General features: G+C 39.9%; 1 protein-coding gene and 1 long non-coding RNA gene across 2 annotated transcripts; one reads left to right on the forward strand and one right to left on the reverse strand.

The window, feature by feature from the left end:
* Window positions 1-339: 339 nt before the first annotated feature.
* On the reverse strand, window positions 340-14,012 carry LOC147127971 (uncharacterized). Its single transcript, XR_015083874.1, has 4 exons — window positions 13,849-14,012; window positions 13,063-13,204; window positions 2,622-2,692; window positions 340-715 (listed from the first exon to the last, which is right to left on the reverse strand). It is a non-coding gene; the product is annotated as an uncharacterized LOC147127971 (long non-coding RNA).
* Window positions 11,797-19,178, forward strand: stmn4 (stathmin-like 4). Its single transcript, XM_086018877.1, has 6 exons — window positions 11,797-11,937; window positions 15,008-15,067; window positions 15,150-15,245; window positions 15,319-15,524; window positions 16,647-16,838; window positions 17,828-19,178. Exons 2-6 carry the CDS (start codon window positions 15,055-15,057, stop codon window positions 17,885-17,887), a joined length of 567 nt encoding a protein of 188 aa, XP_085875003.1. The 5' UTR covers window positions 11,797-11,937; window positions 15,008-15,054; the 3' UTR covers window positions 17,888-19,178.
* The last annotated feature ends 3 nt before the right edge of the window (window positions 19,179-19,181 follow it).

Genomic DNA, 19,181 nt, shown 5'->3' on the forward strand with positions numbered 1-19,181 from the left:
TGTTTTTAGCCATCTCGGGGGCGGCCATTTTGCCACTTCTGTCGACTAAAAATAACATCACAACTACTCAGGGCTCAGGTTGACCTGTTTTCTGAAGCTGATAGGTCGTTACCTGAGCCCTGAGTAATTGTGATGTCATTTTCAGTCGACGGTAATGATAAAATGGCCGCCCCCTCACCTGGCTTAAAAACGGGTGGATTTTGCTGCTTAACTCATATTCCACAAACGGAATATTAATCAGAATGCCGTGTTTCAGCTAGTGGGCCAGTGGGATATTTATGTGGTCCTTTAGGGCAACTTTGGGCCCCAAATTGCTGTTGTTCCCATGTTTTGGCAAACTAAAATGATGCAGCAATGTTTATTGAAGTCGTGTTGTTATAACACACAAGTTGTCCAAGTGTTTTCATGTCTTTCAAGGAAACAAAAGCTAATGCAGATACTTCATATTTCCTATAGCTTAAAATAATTTACGCAATTGTAGGGGGAGAAAGGGAGCAAACAAAAAAAAATCTCAACTGATATTCTTCTGTTGGTCTCACAAACAAAACAAGACTGTTCATGGGTCATGACGATGGGATTTTCCATGAGTGAACGTGCGGGGAAAATTGGCGAGCGGTGCGCTCCGTGGGCGCCAACTGTGTGGGAAGAGCAGTCATCATCGACTGGAGCAACAAGACTCACATGCAGTAGGTGGACTTTCTTTTATCCCTGAGAACTGGCAGACAAAGCGGTCAGAGTTATCACGGGCAGTGCTCATTCGATGACATCACCTGCTCGGAATCATCAAACACCAGTTCTAATAAATCTGCCTGCTGCAAGTGAATTTATCAATGCTTCATTGAAATGAAATGTGACTTCCCCCTTTAAAGTCAGTCCATACATCATTAATTTATCTTATTTAACTTACTGCTTCACAGAGTTTGTAAAATAATGGCAATACGTCATTTACCCAGAGCTCTTCCTTTCACGGGTCAAATTTAATTTTAAAACGCCCAATTGACACTGTAGCGCTCAGTATTGCGGGTAGGACTTACCACTGTGGTCAAGGTTGGGTGGACCATAACTCAGCTCCGATGTAATAGATCAAAAAAAGAACAAGGCAACAGTGTGGAATGTTTGGACTATTAGAGGCACTATTTTGATACATTTTCCCCTCTTCTGATCATAGCCAGCATACCCCGGGGAACATGCCTTTTTTTTTTTTTTTTTTTTGCCGGACTAGAATAAAGTGTAATTGCACATCCACTATAGTTAGGTGGCAGTGGCGGTGTCATATATTTGATTATTTCTAAATTCAGACAATTTTTTTTTTGTTCCAGACTGAAAATACAATGTTAAAGTGGAAGTCAACCCCCAAAATTCTTTGCACTAATATGTTCAATGTGCCTTCACTAGTCTAAATACGGCATTCTGATTAAAGTTACGTTTGTGTAATATGAGTTAAGATGCACAATCCAGTCATTTTTAACCATCTCAGGGGGCGGCCATTTTGTCACTTCTGTCAACTGAAGATGACATCGAAGTTGCTCAGGGTTCAAATAACAACCAATCATGGCTCGGCTTCAGAAAACAGGTGAGCCGTGATTGGTCATTACCTGAGCAACTGTGATGTCATTTTTAGTCGACATCAAGTGGCAAAATGGCACCTATTCTTTTAAAGAAAATTTGGGGGTTGACTTACCCTTTTAATGTTTATGACATCGTCATACATGACTTGTTTTATTTATTTATTTATTTTTATTGTCTTTTGGAGCTTCTATTATCTTCCATCGAAGGTCTGTCTAAACATGGAGAGTTAGAAGAATCTATATGTAAACGTATACACAAATAATGTACTGTATGTAATGTAAGCAGATTCAATGCATTAAGATGCCAACATAACCATACAAGTCATCACTGATTACGAAGGCTAAGGTATAGTTTTATTGTTTTCACATTTTAGATTTATTACTGAGGGTTCCACTAATTACAAAACATGCCTGCAATTGCCTAAGTGATGCAATGTGTAAAATAAGTAATGTGGTGTGCATACTGTCCAATCAGCCACAACATTATGGCTATCAGCTGTTTTTTGTAAAAGCCCAATATTTGTTGCAGCTCTTGTACTGCTTCTCATTACATTGTGGAAGTAGTCATTATGTTGTGCACGGTCATGGGTATACTTGACTATCCATAAATGTCATGACTGCTCTTGTTTTGAGTGAAGCATTTGAAGTCACGATACCTGCAGGCACCTCGAGCAAGCCAGACATCGCTTGGATCACCACATGCTCGTTTGTTTTTTTTTTTCCCCCTCTCGCTCACTGTTATGTCTTCCCCTTGCCTTCTAATAAATACAGCAGCTCTGTGAAGTTTTGCTAAGATCTTCCGATTTCTGACCTGCTTTCATTGTACGCAATCTGCATTGCCTTCATTGGCGCCCTCATTTTTCAGATTGTGTCCGATTATTCTCTCTTTGTTGTGTTGTCTGAGTACAGTACAGTTGTGACTCCAACTTTATCTTCATAAAATTCCTCTGCTCCTAAATTTGTAACTTACAGGAATAAAATGCACAAGTTGAAGATTCCATCCACTTTCTATACCACTGACACCAGCTGACTTTGGTTAAAAGGCAGACTGACCTCTGGATGGGTCACCATGATTGATTGAAGATTCGCTTACACTGTTTAATATGTTGCCTGCCCACGGGGACCTGCAAAAAAAAAAAAACATTGTAGAAGCCAAGTCGGGTCGGTAATTGAAATTGTCAGCACGTTATGAAAAGTGAAAAGTTTCCACTTTAACAGCACATATGAAGGTTTAGAGTTTGACAGTTTTTAGCCTGAGATAGCTAAAAATGGGTGGATTTTGCTGCTTAACTCATATTCCACAAATGCAATATTAATCAGAATGCCACTAGTGGGCCTGCATTCTTAAAAAAAAAAAAAATGAGTCGGCTTCCGCTTTAAGCAAACCTCTAAAACTGTTACAAACATTGCACACATAATATATTTAGACAGAGCAAGATCTATAGATAGCACAACAAAAATTTAAAAAATGATAAACAAGAAATTGCATTAAAACCGAACATTGATATGCCATGTGTTTACTATAAATCAACTCTTGTGATTATACACAACTTTCATAATCATTATTGAGAACAATATTTTACTATTATTGTAAATCTAATTTCTATGTGCTGTATTTTGTCATACATTTTGCCCTCAGAGCGCTACAAAACTGAAATTGCTGCCCCTGATTTGCACCTACAGTTTTGACATTTGTTGACAACACCTCCAAGTTCTCTTTGACATCTGAAGCATATTTTTTTCCAGAAAATGTTGGTTGACCTCCAAACTACAGATTTTGGAGGGGTTCAACTTTGGAAGTTCCGCTATAATCTTTTGTGACATTAATTTTCATGATGGCTGACAGCAAGGTTATAATATCAGCCATTTTCCGGGAAACCGATAACATTTCTGAGCACAGGCGGCTTTTCTTGGTGAAACTGACTGACTGGACTAAAGCAAGAAACGCTGACACAGCTTGTCAAGTGTTCTCCAGTTTGATCTGAGTGGCCCACAATTGGCCCCACCGAAAAAAAATTAAAAAATCCATGTTATCCATGTCCATGAGTGTAACAGGCCTCATTTTTAGTCTGACTCAAATCGCCATCAAACAATCGCGTTTAAAAGCCTTCCTTATCTGTTGATGGAGAATTGATTTTTGATGCGAGAACCATGAGTTACTCATCGAGGTTATTAACAAGAGCACGCCATTATGAGCTCGTGTTGCTCGGGGTGACCAGCAGTGGCAAATCCCAGTGTGAGACTCTGCAAGTTAACAATTGACTTGAGGATGTGGAGCAACAGCTGAGCTGGACCTCTTCCCGCCGGCCATTAAACCTTGCGACCGCCGACCTTGTGAGCTTCCCCTGATGTGCACAGCAGGGGGACCCCGCTGGTCTTAGAGCCACTTCATCGTGGAGGTCAGCACTGGGGTGTTGGGACGGACAGAAAATTTAAAAGAAACGAAACATATCAGTATTGACATCATGCTGGTCTGGAGTAACAAATCAGACAGACATTTGAATACACTCTTCAAACCTAAACACACTTTGTAACACATTTCAAACTGTCATCCTGTGACCTCTCCCTGTCGAGAAAAAAAAAATGACTGCTGATGTCCCTCGATGCTGCTATAGTGACACTTTGACAAACAGTGGCATGGTAGTCATGAGCTCTGTGAGGTGAAAACCTGGAATTTTCCATAATAAATATTTCAAGACCTAAAGGTTTTTTTTTTTTTTGCTACCACATGCCCTGCGTAACGTGAGATCATGGAAAAGAATTAAAGAGGTTATTCATATGACATACGGGGGAGAGCTTTATTGCAGTGTTACATTGCACCCCCTTTCTAGTAGACATAAATTTTGAATAAATTCATCTTTTCAAGATTGCAACATATTTACTTCAAATGTATTCTTCCATGCCAGTATAACAATTGTAAATATTTTATAAAGTACCTTACTTTAGATTTAGGTCTTAAAAGCGGAGCCACCTTAAGGTTTGACCCTTGTCGCCATGGGCTAAAAAAAATATAGGCTAATTTCAGCAAGACAAAAGCAGGGTGTGGAAAGTGTGGTATAATTCTTGATGCGTGGGATATTTTAAGCAAGGCACAAGCAAGACACTTGAGAACTGTTTTAAAGTGCGGGAAAAAATGCATACTATGTATGTACAACCCAAACTTACTGTATGAGGACTTGAGTTGTGAACTTGGTTTTCCATTTGAGGCGGTCAATTTGGTCATTATAGGAAAAGCATTCAGTGCATGTCCACTTTACGGGATTACAAAACAAAACAATTGTGTCTAAGAAAATTTTAATTCTACCTTTCATTTCAATTTCCTTCACTATTCAGTGTCTGAATAACTCTTTGTATAGACGGGGTCTTCATAAAACTCAGGACCCCTTTTACTCGTGGTTTATCACCCACAGATTCATTCCACTTTTTTTTTTTTTTTAATTTACTAAAAATCTCTCTTGCCAGTTTTAACTGGACTGGAAGTAGTTGCGCCATTTCAACTCTGTGTTGTTGCCTCATCGGTGATGTGACCTTTTTGCCCACATAACAGCAGACGGACTTCATACGTCTGGAAATATATTTTGTGGAACACATTTGGAAAGTGTGCAGAACTCACTTTTGCCCTTTTCCCCCTGCACGTGAGTCCGTGGGGGTGGAAGTTTTGGTAAAAGCTATATGTCTCCACGTCATGCATCCATCAATTTATCTGTGTGTTTTCACAGAGCAGTTCTGTCACATGATGCAATATTTCATCTCCCCTGCCGCCCCCTGCAGATCCAGCTGCTGTGATGTAGAGCCAGAGGAGAAGAAGGCAAGGGCAGGACGAAGGCCTCAGTCCTTCCTGCCTTTAAATGGCACCGCTGGGAAACCACCAGGGAGCAGTGAAGGTAAGATACAAAAGGAAGAATTTTTGTACATTTTTTTAGGGGGCTTTCTCTGTTCATGGTCAAGGTTCTTCCTTAAAGTGGGACGTCAACGCAAACATATTTTTTTTCCAGAATATGTTCTATGCAAGCCCACTAGTTGAAACAGGGCATTCTGATAAATATTGCGTTTGTGGAATAAGTGTTAATCCACTCGTTTTTAGCCATCTCTTGCGGCCATTTTGTCTTTTGTCGACTGAAAATGACATCACAACTGCTCACAACCACCAATCACGGCTGACCTGTTTTCTGAATCTGAGCCGTGATTGGTCCTTGTGAGCAGTTTTGATGTCATTTCCAGTCGACGGAAAAGAGAAAAATGGCATTTTTCGTGGCGATGGAAGTGAATCTATTCACCAATCACCGTCATATAACTCAGCGTACTGGATATAGTTGAGGGTTTCTGTATCATTCGAAACCAACCAGCATGTAACAAAAATGAAAAAAACTGTGCCAGTTCTGTGAAACCTTTATGTTATTGAACAAAAATGTGTTTGCTCTGAATGTCTTTGTAACGTAAACAAAAATCTTCCAATTTCTGTGAAAAGACATTCAAGATTTGCTAAAGATAAATATATACATACATACACTATACATAGATACTTACTTACTCACTTGAGCCAGATTATGAAACGCATGTATATTATTAATTCCTAACATTATCTTCAGCAAGTAATTATCACAAATTTCCAGCTTTGATGTATTAGTTCCAACGCATGTGTCCTGACTTTTTATGGCGCACGTGAGGAATGTAGCGCATCGCCCGATCACTGAGCGTCTCTTTAAAGCGGTGATTCATGGGAAGCACTCTTTCAAGGTGCAAGCTGATCAAAGGTGTGTTCGCAGTCTGGTTTCGCTTTATGAGTCTGCCTATGCTTGTGTGTGCGCGCGTGAGTGCGTTGGTCAACCGGCAAGATCCGATGGTGGAATTCTATTTTCCGCCAGCTCACATCTGTGTTTGTTAATGGCCCGAACTAATGCAAAATACTCTCTTCAGAATGCTTTAGGTATTATATGTGGACCATAGGGAATAATACTGTTATCAGTGACATATATAATCACATTCCCTATTCTCAAATGATTTAAATGCTGTTCTGCTCAGTATAAATATGCCAGAATGTTAAATGTACCTGGCTTTATGCCTGGGGCAGGAAAGCTGTTCTTATTTTAGAAGCTCAGTAACACAACTATTGAATTTGTAAAGATTCTCTTTGGTATTTATCTAGTTGTCCTTTTTTAAATATAAACACATGTTTTGTGATTAAAAGACGTTAAGCCACCCAAAATGTTAACGAGTTACCCATAGCGTTCATGACTGGGGGACCCATTATGTCATTTGAAGGACTTTTACTGCCTGCTGTTTCCTCAGCCTCGGATTCTTAACCATTTCATTTTTTTTACAGTGATCATGGAAAGAGTCAAAGCTCAGCCAGCTTAGCAAGCAGGTATTTTCTAGAGCCCGAACGATACGGATTTCTTGAGGCCAATGTTGATTCCGATATTTGGCAACAAAATAAAATTTTGATTCTGACGATCAATTAAATAAATATACAATGAATAAAATGCTTTTTCCCCTTATGGCTTACAACAATAGACATCAATTGAAGGCAAAACATGATATTTATTTATACGATACTCTTTCCTTAAGTATTTAACTTTACAACAGAGAAAGATCAGCACACGCAAAAAAAAAATTGACGACATTAAATCCACTAATCAGTCGGGTCCTAGTATTTAATTAACCAGGATATACATCTCTGCCTTTAGTATCAAGAATTATTGTGCATTTTTCACACCATATTTCTTGTCTTATTGAAATGAATCCTTTTTTATGGGATGGCCTTGTCTAATGTACAGTATGTAAGCAACTGTATACATCTGAACACTGCTGATCCAGTCTGGCGGTCATTACCATAATAACTGGGGGCGGAGCCTGAGCTAGCGAGTGCAGCCAGTACTTGCGGGAGCAGGGCCCAGAGTGTGAGGCAAAAAAAAAAAAAAAAAAAAAAAAAAAAACTTGAGCGTAACTAAATCTGGCATTTTCTTTTTCCTGGAGATATAGTTTGACTCCATCATTACTGAAAGACCACTGGAACAGAGGTCACCAGAAGCCTTCATAATGAAGGATACATATTGTTAAATGGACCATAACGGTTCCACCAAACAAATGTTGATCCGAAAAAAAAAGGAAGCCTTTATCCATCCCCTGGGGAAATTGTTCACCTTTGCAGCCACAGGGGTCAAAAGTCAGTTCGGTGCTACCTAGGCTCCTGTTTGTTCAGTAGGTCACCACCTGGTTCTGTTTTTAATTAACTTCATCAGTTCGTACTGAGCACAAAGTACATGTCATCAAATCTTTGTGTTTTACACTGAAATGAACCCAAACGCTTAATGAATACACCCATCAAATAAAAACACAATAATACAAATCAAAATTGTTCCTTATTGTCAATCATCAGCAAATTCAGTAACCAGTCATATTAGTGTGAGTATTCTGAGTCCACTAATCCCTACTGTGTTTATTAAAATGCCCCTGTGAAGTTAAAGTAGCTCTTTGCTGGTATTAAGCCAACTACACTCTTGACGCACAGCCATAAACAGGAATTGAATATTAGTCACCTTTCAGCCAAACCGTTGACTCAGACATCTGCTGTGAATTGATCTCTTCGTATTTCCTACTTTGCACTTGGATGAAGACGTGCGTTCCTACAAATGAAACTCAGCAGCTTAGCGACTTTGGAACACAATTTGATAAAAGTTCGGCTGTAGTTCGGTGGTAGTCAAAGCTCAGTTGGCAGTGAAACTGCAGAAGAACACTGAAAGGTGAAAGGTAAAGATTGTCAAGAGCGCATTTGTATTCTGAACACCTGAAGGAGGCTGGAAAATGGAAAAACAGTGAGTTCATCTTAACTCAGAACAGGTGGAATCATTATTGAATAAAGCTGTGGCGCAAATTGACAACTTTCAAACTGATGCGGGATAGTAATTAATATGCAATGACGTGAAACAAAGGGACGCAGTTTGAATAAAGTTAAAAAGTAAATAAAGTAGTAAAATAAAGGGTAACTTACTGTACATATACACTACCTATTTTATATCAGTAACAAGCGTTACCTAGAAAAATTTAGTAAAACATTCTTACACTTTAAAAAATAATAAACGTACACTGTAAAAAACAACCTATAGAATCTACCTAATGAATACACAATTGCAATCAACATCTAAGATCCCATTCACCATTTTATTCATATTTAAAATAATTGATAGTAGTAGTAGTACTAAAAATTATGAGTATGGTTACCCCAATTTTAATGAGTAAATTAAGCTTTTGAATTAAGGTACTCTTTACCCCAAAAATATTAGTAAAATGTGCCCAATTTAAATGCTACAAATTGTTACCTTACATTTATTGAATAGATTATATATATATATATATATATATATTTTTTTTTTTAAACACTATCGAAACCCTCAAACAATACAGTATGATCCTCCATATTTGATGGGTCTTATACAACATAGAGTTCAATGTTTTGTACATTGCACTTCAATTTTGGCTATCAAATTGTTAAGAGCAGGAAATAGCCGGTAAATATTCGCCAACTTCATATACAATCCCAACACTAAGATGTGTACATTCACTCCCTCTCGCGACCTAACAGCATTGGAGGCAATCAATTGTGGCCACAGTGGGAGTCCCTAGCAATACTTTGTCGTGTAGGGAGGAAACCGTATATATGCCTTTAAAGAATGCCTCCTCGTCGCTGAGCTGTACATCCTGTTCTTGGCACCGGAGACTCGTAACTGTCCTATCGTCACATCACTGCAAAAGACCTCTGACACCTGCTGCACACACTTTGCTGTCTTTACGTATATGTGTGGCATCTGCACTACATTAGGCTTCGAGACGTTAAATAAGAAACACATAGGCCATGCACGTAAAGTTACAAAGTACAAAAAGAAATTCATAGTCAAACGATCCATCACGAAACTTGGCTTTCGGGATGCGAGCACTGGCGTCGGATGAAATATTGGACGTTAAAAGTGGCGCAGGAGCAACGTCATAGGCAATGATTTTGCACTCTTGACATTTGACTTGAATTAATAACGTGCAAACGTACAAACATCGTGTGCTCTTTCTCTTATTGAGAATGATGATAACTACTGGAAATACATTCAGGCAGAAAAAGGTTTGGGGGGGGGAGAAGAAGGATCAACAAAAGAAGGATCCAAAATAACGTCGACTTGAGTAGATGCCGGTGAACTAGACACCAGAACCTGACTCTCCAAATCAATTCTGGCAAAAAGCCTTTCAGTTTCAATTAAATCACGCCAGTATTTAACCAATAATCTGACTTGACTGCTAGCGCCTCGACACTCGTATAAACTTTAGAGTGCATCACATTGACGACGGCATTTTAAATCAGTATAACCTTAACATGAACCTTGTGCAAACCACTGCTAATTTATTTCGAATCAACTACAGCGGATTCACTTGACAGAGCACAAGAAAAATAAGCACACACTTAATGCATGCACGCACACACTTGAAGTAACGACTGTGTAATTTACAGAGATGATCTCATCCTGACACACAGAGCGGTGATGTCAGACTTTAGATTAGGACTTTTGCTACTGTAACTGTGTTTCTGTGTTTAAAAGCCAGGAGGGCTTTCAACGCCGAAGTGTGCGCGGGAACATGTTCGTTTTTTTGTTTTTCTTTCTGCATCGTCTCAATCGAAATCTTTGCTTTGCTCCTCGAGGCTTTGGTTTAGCTTTTTTCTTCATTTCACAATTCATCTCCTTGCATTTTATGTAGAGTGTGTGATTTTTCATTCTGCATCTCCAGGGCTTTTTTCTTTTTTTTTTTTTGTGGTCCCTCCCCCACCCCCGAGCATCTTTTGTCTCCTGGGTGTTCCCTGAATTCACTGGGTCTCCCCTCCTTTCTCTTTCATCCCTGCTCACTACAGATCTCTGAGACAATCTTTCTGATTTTACTCCCCCCCCCCCCCCCTCCCACCCTGCATTCTACTCTCTCCTGTCCCTCAGTATTCACTCTCTCTCTCATTGGCGGTGAGCTCATTTCCAGGACATGCACATTGGCCAATGTCACACGTGCACTTCCCATCAGTGACGGCGACTCGCGAGGGGGAGAGGAGAGAAGGGAGGCGGCGACAGGACACACCCTGATGTGACCTGGTGCCTCTCTTTCTCTCACTCGCTCTGTCTCTCTCGCCCTCTCTCTCACCCTCTTGCATGCAGCTCTTTCATCGTGGATGTCAGTGCACGGTGTGGTGACATCATGTAACTTGTGAGCTGATTACAGCATCAAAGGGCACTTTACTTTACTACAATTGTGTTTTTACTCTGCAAATGACAAATAAAAATAGGTGATGTGAGGTAATGGAATTAACAGATGCTAGTTTATTTTTATTTTTTCCTGAATTGTTTCAAAGCTGTAATTTTAAAAGGGAAGTCAACCCAAACATTTTTTTCCAAGTTATGTTCTATACAGGCCCAGTAGTTGAAATACGGCATTCTGAGTAATATTGTGTTTGTGGAAAATGAGAAACCCGCCCATTTTTAGCTAGCTCGGGGGGCGGCCATTTTGTCACTTGTCGACTGAAGATGACATCAAAGGGCTCAGATAACGACCAATCACGGCTCATCTGTTTTCTGAAGCTGAGCCATGATTGGTTGTTATTTGAACCCTGAGCAACTTCGATGTCATCTTCAGTTGACAAAAGTGACAAAATGGCCGCCCCCGTGCTAGCTAAAAACGGGCGGATTTCTCATATTCCACAGATGAAATATTAATCAGAATGCCATGTTTAGACTATTGGGCCTGCATAGAACATATTCTGGGGAAAAAAAATGTTTGGGTTGACTCCCGCTTTAATGCTGGACTTGTCTATATTGATGCTTTAGTACAGCAGTAAGTTGTAGCATGGTCTTGCTCTTGCGAGAACAACAACGGTGGGAGTAGCAAATAGTAGCATGTGTTTCCCGCCACAAACGCCTCCAACTTGCTTCTGTGCTTCCAGTTAGGAGTTCAATAATTAAACATCCTGTATCCATCTTTAGTGTGCTCCTCACCGACACACGCACATACTTCAACATTTTCCAACAGGCCGCCATCCAACTCCTGCATCCACGCAGCCCTAAAAACGCACACACCCTGCGCTAGACGATAAAACACTGATTGTGCCACCCACCCCGCATGACGATACAAAGGGCCGAGGGCCCTCCCCCATGCATCCTTACTCTCTGCTCCTATTGGCCGGGAGCCCTGGATGCTGGCAGAGTCTCTAACCAATGAGACTTCTCTAAAGTGATGTCATGAAGGCAGCAGTGATGCTGTTGCCCGGTGCCTGAATCTGTGCTGCCAGACGGGGGGAAGCCAAAGTCGCCAGTCCAGCATCAGCAAGAACTGTCGGCCAGTGGGGGGGGTGAGTCTCCAATCTTACACCATAAATGATGACATCCCTATTTCCATCAAGGTTGTTTATTGAAAAGTTTGGATATAATGACTGAAATATGTGATTTCATCCGTGCGATTGAATCGGGGTGTGGGTGGGGAGAATGATGAGAACTCAGCGTGCTCACAAAGTGGGGGCCATTTATTATTAATAATCCATATGTGGGGATGCGGCTTTGTTTCTGATTTGGGTGAGTAAAGGTAGTACAAGGGCGAACAAAGGTGTATGTGATGTACTGTATGTGCATGCAGCAAAAAAGGGTGTGTGTGTGTGTGTGTGTGTGTGTGTGTCTCTATGGTAATGGCTGTTAAAACTTCATCCTCATCTGATATTTTACCTTGTCTTTAAATAATGTAATCTTCAGTGGTGGGTGTATATTTAATTAACAAGGGACGTATTATGCAATAACAAAAAAGGCTGCACTGACTATAAATTGTCCCATTTTATAAGTGTTATGAGCTGTATTTTCAAAAAGGTTCATAATGAATGTTGAGAACGTGTGTACATTATCATTAAAACATTGCGAGAATTATTGTTCACAATAATAGACTCCTAAACATTTTTTTTTTAAGATAGGCTTTCAGTATGTAGCAAATGTATTCTTTGTTTGATGCTGTGAACAAAATATACTGCATTTAATTTCAATTTTTTGGCAAATATGGATGAAGAAATGAGGAAGGAAAAGTAACTGGTCAAAAACCAAAAGATTGATATTTTTATTGATTGATTTGATTAATAGGGACAGTTTACACATTTAACTTTTAGTATAGATAACAACTCGGGCACTAGAATTTATAGCACCTATGTGACTAAAACATGAATTCAATGTCATAACATACGCAAGTACATAAAAGAAGAGAAAAGTCCGGCATTAAGAATGTCCTATGTGGACATACACAAAAAAATACGAACAATCAAGATGCTCATTTGGTTTTACTTGAGGAGACCAATATATCAATTTATTTTTCCAGGTTTTAGTCCCACATTCAGACTTCTGAACAATGCATCAAATTTATTACAGGAGCCAAATGTTATTTAAAAACAAAAGGAAAGAAAATCGCACACAAGTCACTGATGGTGCAGTGATTCACTTACCTGACTTCCATGCAGCCAGCTAGGATGTTGTTCCAGCACCCCACGACCCTGAATAGCATATGCTGTACAGTAAACAGATGGATGGACGTTGACGCCACAGTAACACGATTCCATAGTCCGACTCCTGGTGATTCCTTTTGCCCTGAAAAGAATAATGAATCGATGGATGATTATGATGGCTAGATTACATTGTCAGGCGTACCTAATGAAGTGCCTTTAGTTCTTATTGACAAACAAGAGATGGATAGCGCCTTCTTGTCCACCAGGAAGCCAGTCATTGATTTGAAACCTGGGAGCTTACATCAGTCAGAAGCAGCTGTGTGCACGTGCATGCACTCCGCTGTGTATTGTGATTCATTTCTACATGCGATAGCAACTGTTATTTTAGTTATTACTGTAGATATTCAAATTGCCTGCAGTACTGTGCAAAAGTCTCAGAGCACAACTTGATGCAGCTTTGTTGTGTGAAATTGGCTTAGTATAGTTATAGTATATGGAGCAACCCTTGGATCCCCAAAGAGAGTCTCGACTAATGCATAAGGTGTCTTATTTTAGTTAAATCATCATCAGGTTCACCATAGCACCGTGAAATCTGTGTGCCGGGATATACAAAACATAAAACAAGCAAGTCACCATACAGTCTTCACAGTACAGTCCTCATAATTTGTGCATCAAAATTAAAACATCACACCAACACTCATTTACATTTACTCAAAGTATTCCATAAACACTGATACAAAAACATTATTTCAAACCATTTCAAAGGAAACCAACAACTGTGCTCACCAAGGAGGCTTAATGTTAAATAAATGATCTTCTCTTCTGTTGTTGAACGCAGACATCAAAGTCCCTTTTTGAGTGCAAATGAAGCATGGATCAAGCTAGAGCCTGGAGATCAAACTTTTGTGACTCAGACTCAAACAAAGCAGCTTCCTAATTACTCACACCTGTGTGGCTACTTTTATAGGTTTCCCTCTTGTGGAGGTACCGTGCCTCTTAAAGGACGAAATTCAATAACCAAAGTGCGCAAAATCCATACACATTTCACACATTCACAATTCAACCAGCCAAAGCACATATAAAGCAGAAAAAACACTCTTCATTAAATTTTTATATTCATACAAAAACAGAATGTAAACAAAGACACATTTAAGTAATAAAACCTGCTTTAGTCCAGACAAAATAAAAGCATACAAGGACTAGTATGATCCTTTAGAGTATAGTATAAATCCATTTTAGGTTTAAGAGTTTTCTGACACTTTAGCCTTTCAAAGTTCGCAGCAGAACAACAATAGCTTGTTGGTCTTGCTAGCAGGTTGACCAGTGGTCACAAGGTTCGACCTTTTGAATCTTGGATGATTTGTTTTACTTTTGCTGCTGTTTTGCTTGACCAGCATGAAAACACAACAAATCCACGCTGGTCTATGCAGTTTTTTTTATTTATTTTTTTAGGATTTTTAGCATGTGGTCAGAAGTTGCTACATTTTGGTCTGTGTTATCTGGTCAAAAGTGTGATTTCTGTGTGATAGTGGTGTGCGTCACTGCTGGGATATAAATGTCGAAAATTCTCGCCATTTCTGTGGAGAGTGCCCAAATGATGATTATTCAACATTTCCCCTAAAAAAAAAAACACTCTCTTCTCTTTCCAATAATTAGAAGCGTGTGTGTGTATGTGTGTGTGCAATTCATTATTCATTGTCACTTCCTCGGTTGACTTCTCTGTCTTTAATTAAACCGTCAGACGCTCCCTGGCCGGAGAACTAATTTATCTCCCTGTTCTCCCGATACTTGTCCTTTGTATTTCACTTTCTCTTAGTGTTTAGATGAAGTCCTTAATGCGACGGCACTTGTATGATTTCGCCTCTGTTCATTTGGGTTGGTTTTTTTTATTCATTTTTTTCTGGCGTCCCTTTGGGATGCTTCATTGATGCCTGTTTTTCTGCAGACTGAAAAGGATATCAGACATCCTTGAAAAGCAACATAAGCACTGAGATGACTCTCGCAGGTAAATTGAAGAGTGTCATTTGATCATGCTAACTAACGACCCCTGTAAAAATGAAGTGCGCTTGTTTCTCTGCATCCTGCAGCCTACAAAGACAAAGTGAAAGAGCTCCCCCTGGTGTCTCTGTTTTGCGCCTGCTTTAGGCCACAGAATGTCGAGAAGGCCACATACAAGGCGGAAGGTAAAACACCTCTTCAACATCACCCAACATTTAATATAGAAGAAAGTAACCGTCAATAATCAATACATCTCAGACGCAGTGGATCTGGGATGGAGTGCCATTAAGGACGTGGAGGTCAAAGAGTTAAACAAGAGGGCATCGGGTCAGGCCTTCGAGGTCATCCTGAAGCCGCCGTCGTTCGACGGTTTACCGGAGCTCAACGCGTCCATGCCGCAGCGCAGGGACCCATCCCTGGAGGAGATCCAGAAGAAGCTCGAGGCCGCCGAGGAGCGGCGAAAGGTGGGAAAGGAAAATCATGGCCTCAATCACAATTTTTGAATGTTTGATTAATTTTCAAACAGGTACAGGACATCTCTTAAGATTCTTTCTGGATTTCCTCAATGATTATTATTAAGTAAAATGTAAATTACAATTAGTGAATAAGGAAAGAAATCTACGGCTACAGTGCGATGGATTTGTCTGTGACCACAGCTTTCACAAAGCCAGATGGACAAACCCAAACACTAAAAATGTAACCTTGGCATTAGACAGGCCTTTGTGTGTTGTCTGATTTATAAAGGGAAACGTTTGGAAACAGATAAGAGGAAATAGGGAGGGTGTGCTCGGGTGGATGGGAATAAAAGGAGGAAAGGGGAGACAGGAAGGCATGAAAAGACAGACATAAAAAGGGCAGTCACACAATGACACACACAGGTGCACATGGTGGCTCATTTCAATGAGCAAATTGGACCTGGAGGAGAGCAGAGGGGAAGGTGAGCTGAGATAAATTACAGCCCCGTCCCGTTTATTTTTTCCATGTCACGTAGCATTAAATTCATTTCTGCTTAATTTTCTGTTTTGCTCAGCATGCGGAATAAAAGCCATATCATTTATGATGAACACCTAGGCCTACGATGCTACTGTATTTAAATGTTGGTCAAGATGGTGGTACTTTGAAACCTAACTTGTTGGGGTTTTTTTTCGGTGGTACTTGGTGTAAAAAGTAGTTGGGTAGTGTTATGGTCCTCACTAATTTCAATAAATGTCTACCCCTAAAAATTTGGGAAAAAAGATTTGCATAAATTGTTTTATATTTGATAGGGGGCCGGTCCAGTCACCTCATGGTTAGCATGTCGAGAGGTCTCAGACTTTATCGAAGTGTTGGCTCCGAATTCCCCCTGCGTTCCTAAAGTTTGTATGTGAAGTCAATAGAATAATATAAATTGTCCATAGATGTGAAAGGTTGTTAGTGCATGTCATACAGTATGCCCCCTGCCCTGTGATTGGCTGGTGACACTCTCATCCAAAGTCAACTGGGATAGACCCAAATGACGACAAGTGTTATACAAAATGAATGGATGGACATATTGTGACGTGCGTGGCCCGTTGACCGCATCTCATTCGTTGTTCATGTGCCTGCAGTGTCAGGAAGCCGAGCTGCTGAAGCACCTGGCAGAGAAGAGGGAGCACGAGCGAGGGGTGATCCAGAAGGCCTTTGAGGAGAACAACAACTTCATCAAGAATGCCAAGGAGAAGCTGGAGCAGAAGATGGAGGCAAACAAGGAGAACAGGGAAGCCTTGTTGGCCGCCATGCTGGAGAGGCTGCAGGAGAAGGTACCGGTGACACCATTATTTGAACATTTAACATTTGTACTAAGAACATCAACCACGCATCTTTACATAACTGACACTGTCCAGTCTTAAGAGTATTTTCAATGCAAACCCTCTAGTTGAAACAAGACATTCTGATAAATATTGCGTTTGTGGAAAAAGAGTTAATCCACTTGTTTTTAGCCATCTCCGCGGGCGGCCATTTTGTCACTTCTGTCGACTGAAAATGACATCACAACTGCTCACTGAGGGTGTGTGATGTCATTTTCAGTCGACAGAAGTGACAAAATGGCCACCCCCTGAGATGACTTAAAAGGGGTGGATTTTGCTGCTTAACTCATATTCCACAAACGCAATATTAATCAGAATGCCTTGTCTCAACTAGTGGGCCTGCTGGGAACATATTCTTGAAAAAAATGTATTTGGGTTGATTTCCGATTTAAGCATATATCAACAACAATTGCGATTTTAAACATCATCACCTATTTATAAAATGGGTAGATGGCTAATATTGACCCACATCAATGGCAAATAAGAGAAAGTCCCCCGGAAATATATTTACAATAATATGTTCTATGCGTCTTCACTAGTCTAAACACGGCATTCTGATTAATATTGTATCTGTGGAATATGATTTAAGAAGCAAAATCCACATGTTTTTATCCATCTCAGGGTGCGGCCATTTTGTCATTTTGACATCACAGTTGCTCAGATAACAACCAATCACGGCTCACCTGTTTTCTGAGCTAATTTATGTAACCTGTTAAATAATATCAGATTCTTACAGTCAACATCACTCAAAATCATGACTTTCACAACATAGCAAATAACCAACATGGCCGAAAAGGCATTGTTTATCATATCATCCGTAGTCTTGGTTCCTTCCATGAAATAAAATAATAAAAAGCTGGCTTCTCCCTCGTTGACGTTAATGTATTAATGTATGCAAATGGTTCTAAAGCGCCGCCATTGTCCCTCTGTTTGCTCGGCAGGACAAACATGCGGAGGAGGTGAGGAAGAACAAGGAGCTGAAGGAGGAGGCCTGCCGATAGACGACTGCAGAGAGAGAGAGCGTGATGAGAGGAGGAAGAGGCCCCTAAAGAGCAGATAGAGATGGTTTGTGTTTGATTTTTGTCAAAATCAGGAGTGCAAAGCGATCCGGGAGAAGAAAAGAACTCATAAAGCGACTCAAAAGAAGGGAACAGTAAGACTTTCATTTTGATGTATGTCGGAACGAGCTGTACAAAAAGCTTCACTAACGCTTGATGTTGAACAAATGAAATCATTTTTTTCCCCAAGGCAATGCGGGATTTGGAGAAACATTGATGGATGTGTTTGTATTTTTTTTTGTAAGAAGTCACATGATCATACATGATACACAAGTTTGCTGCCTCATGTGAACTGACAAGAATCGGTATCTTAGTGATACTTCCTCATGATGATGTCACTATATGCGACTTATTTTAGGCATTAAAGCTGTTTTCTAACATTAAAGTCCACCCAGTGACGGCCTTTAAATTTGACATAGTTTATGGGTCTTTTTCTTCTGAAAATTCGGGAAAAATAAATATAACATAAAAATAACAATCAAATAATTGAATAAGAGTAAAATGATCAAAATCAAGTGGTACTAAAATTGTTCTTGCTTTTTATGTAAATTGCTCCGTTTGATTGTTAGTTTTTTCATACAGCAAACCAATTAGCCTAGCTTGGGGCTAACTGCCTATTTAGTGAGTAGCAGGGTAAATGAAATTAGCTAGCACACACATTCAGCTTTTGCGCCTTCTGTATATAAATTAAAAGCATTCATACCAGGGATTCTAATGTGAAAATGACTAATTTCATGTTAGATTTAGTCACCATTTGGGATTTATCACACTGTTAGGGACATCTCGAGCAGAAGTTGGCTCGCGGGAGCTCAAACTGCGGTATTTTGCAATTTTCAGGGTCTTTTAGGTCGATCAATGTAGTGTAGTTGTGAATTAGTCTCTTACATTTGCAGCACGAAATGCACTCTTATTTTATCAAGCACAACTCAGAAGCACATACATGACGGACAAAATAAACACATAAATGATGATTTTGTAGGCAAGTGTTGGGGTTTGATGGACAGGTTCGTTGGCATTCATCTTTGGCATGTGTCACTGTGCTCTGTTGGATTGTGAAAGATTTAAAAAAAAAAAAAAAAAAAAGATTCGAAAAGATTGATGTCATTTGCTTGAGTTGTCGAGTCATACGGCTTTTCTTGAAACGCTGAAAATGTTTGCACAGTAATTTGGAAAAATGTGTTGATTTGAGTGTATCCTTTTGGCATGGTCAGTATAAAAAAACAGCTTGACTGAACGC

Source organism: Filicampus tigris, chromosome 20 (genome assembly GCF_054856515.1).
Source record: "Filicampus tigris isolate MCC_2025a chromosome 20, RoL_Ftig_1.0, whole genome shotgun sequence".
NCBI lineage: Eukaryota > Metazoa > Chordata > Actinopteri > Syngnathiformes > Syngnathidae > Filicampus > Filicampus tigris.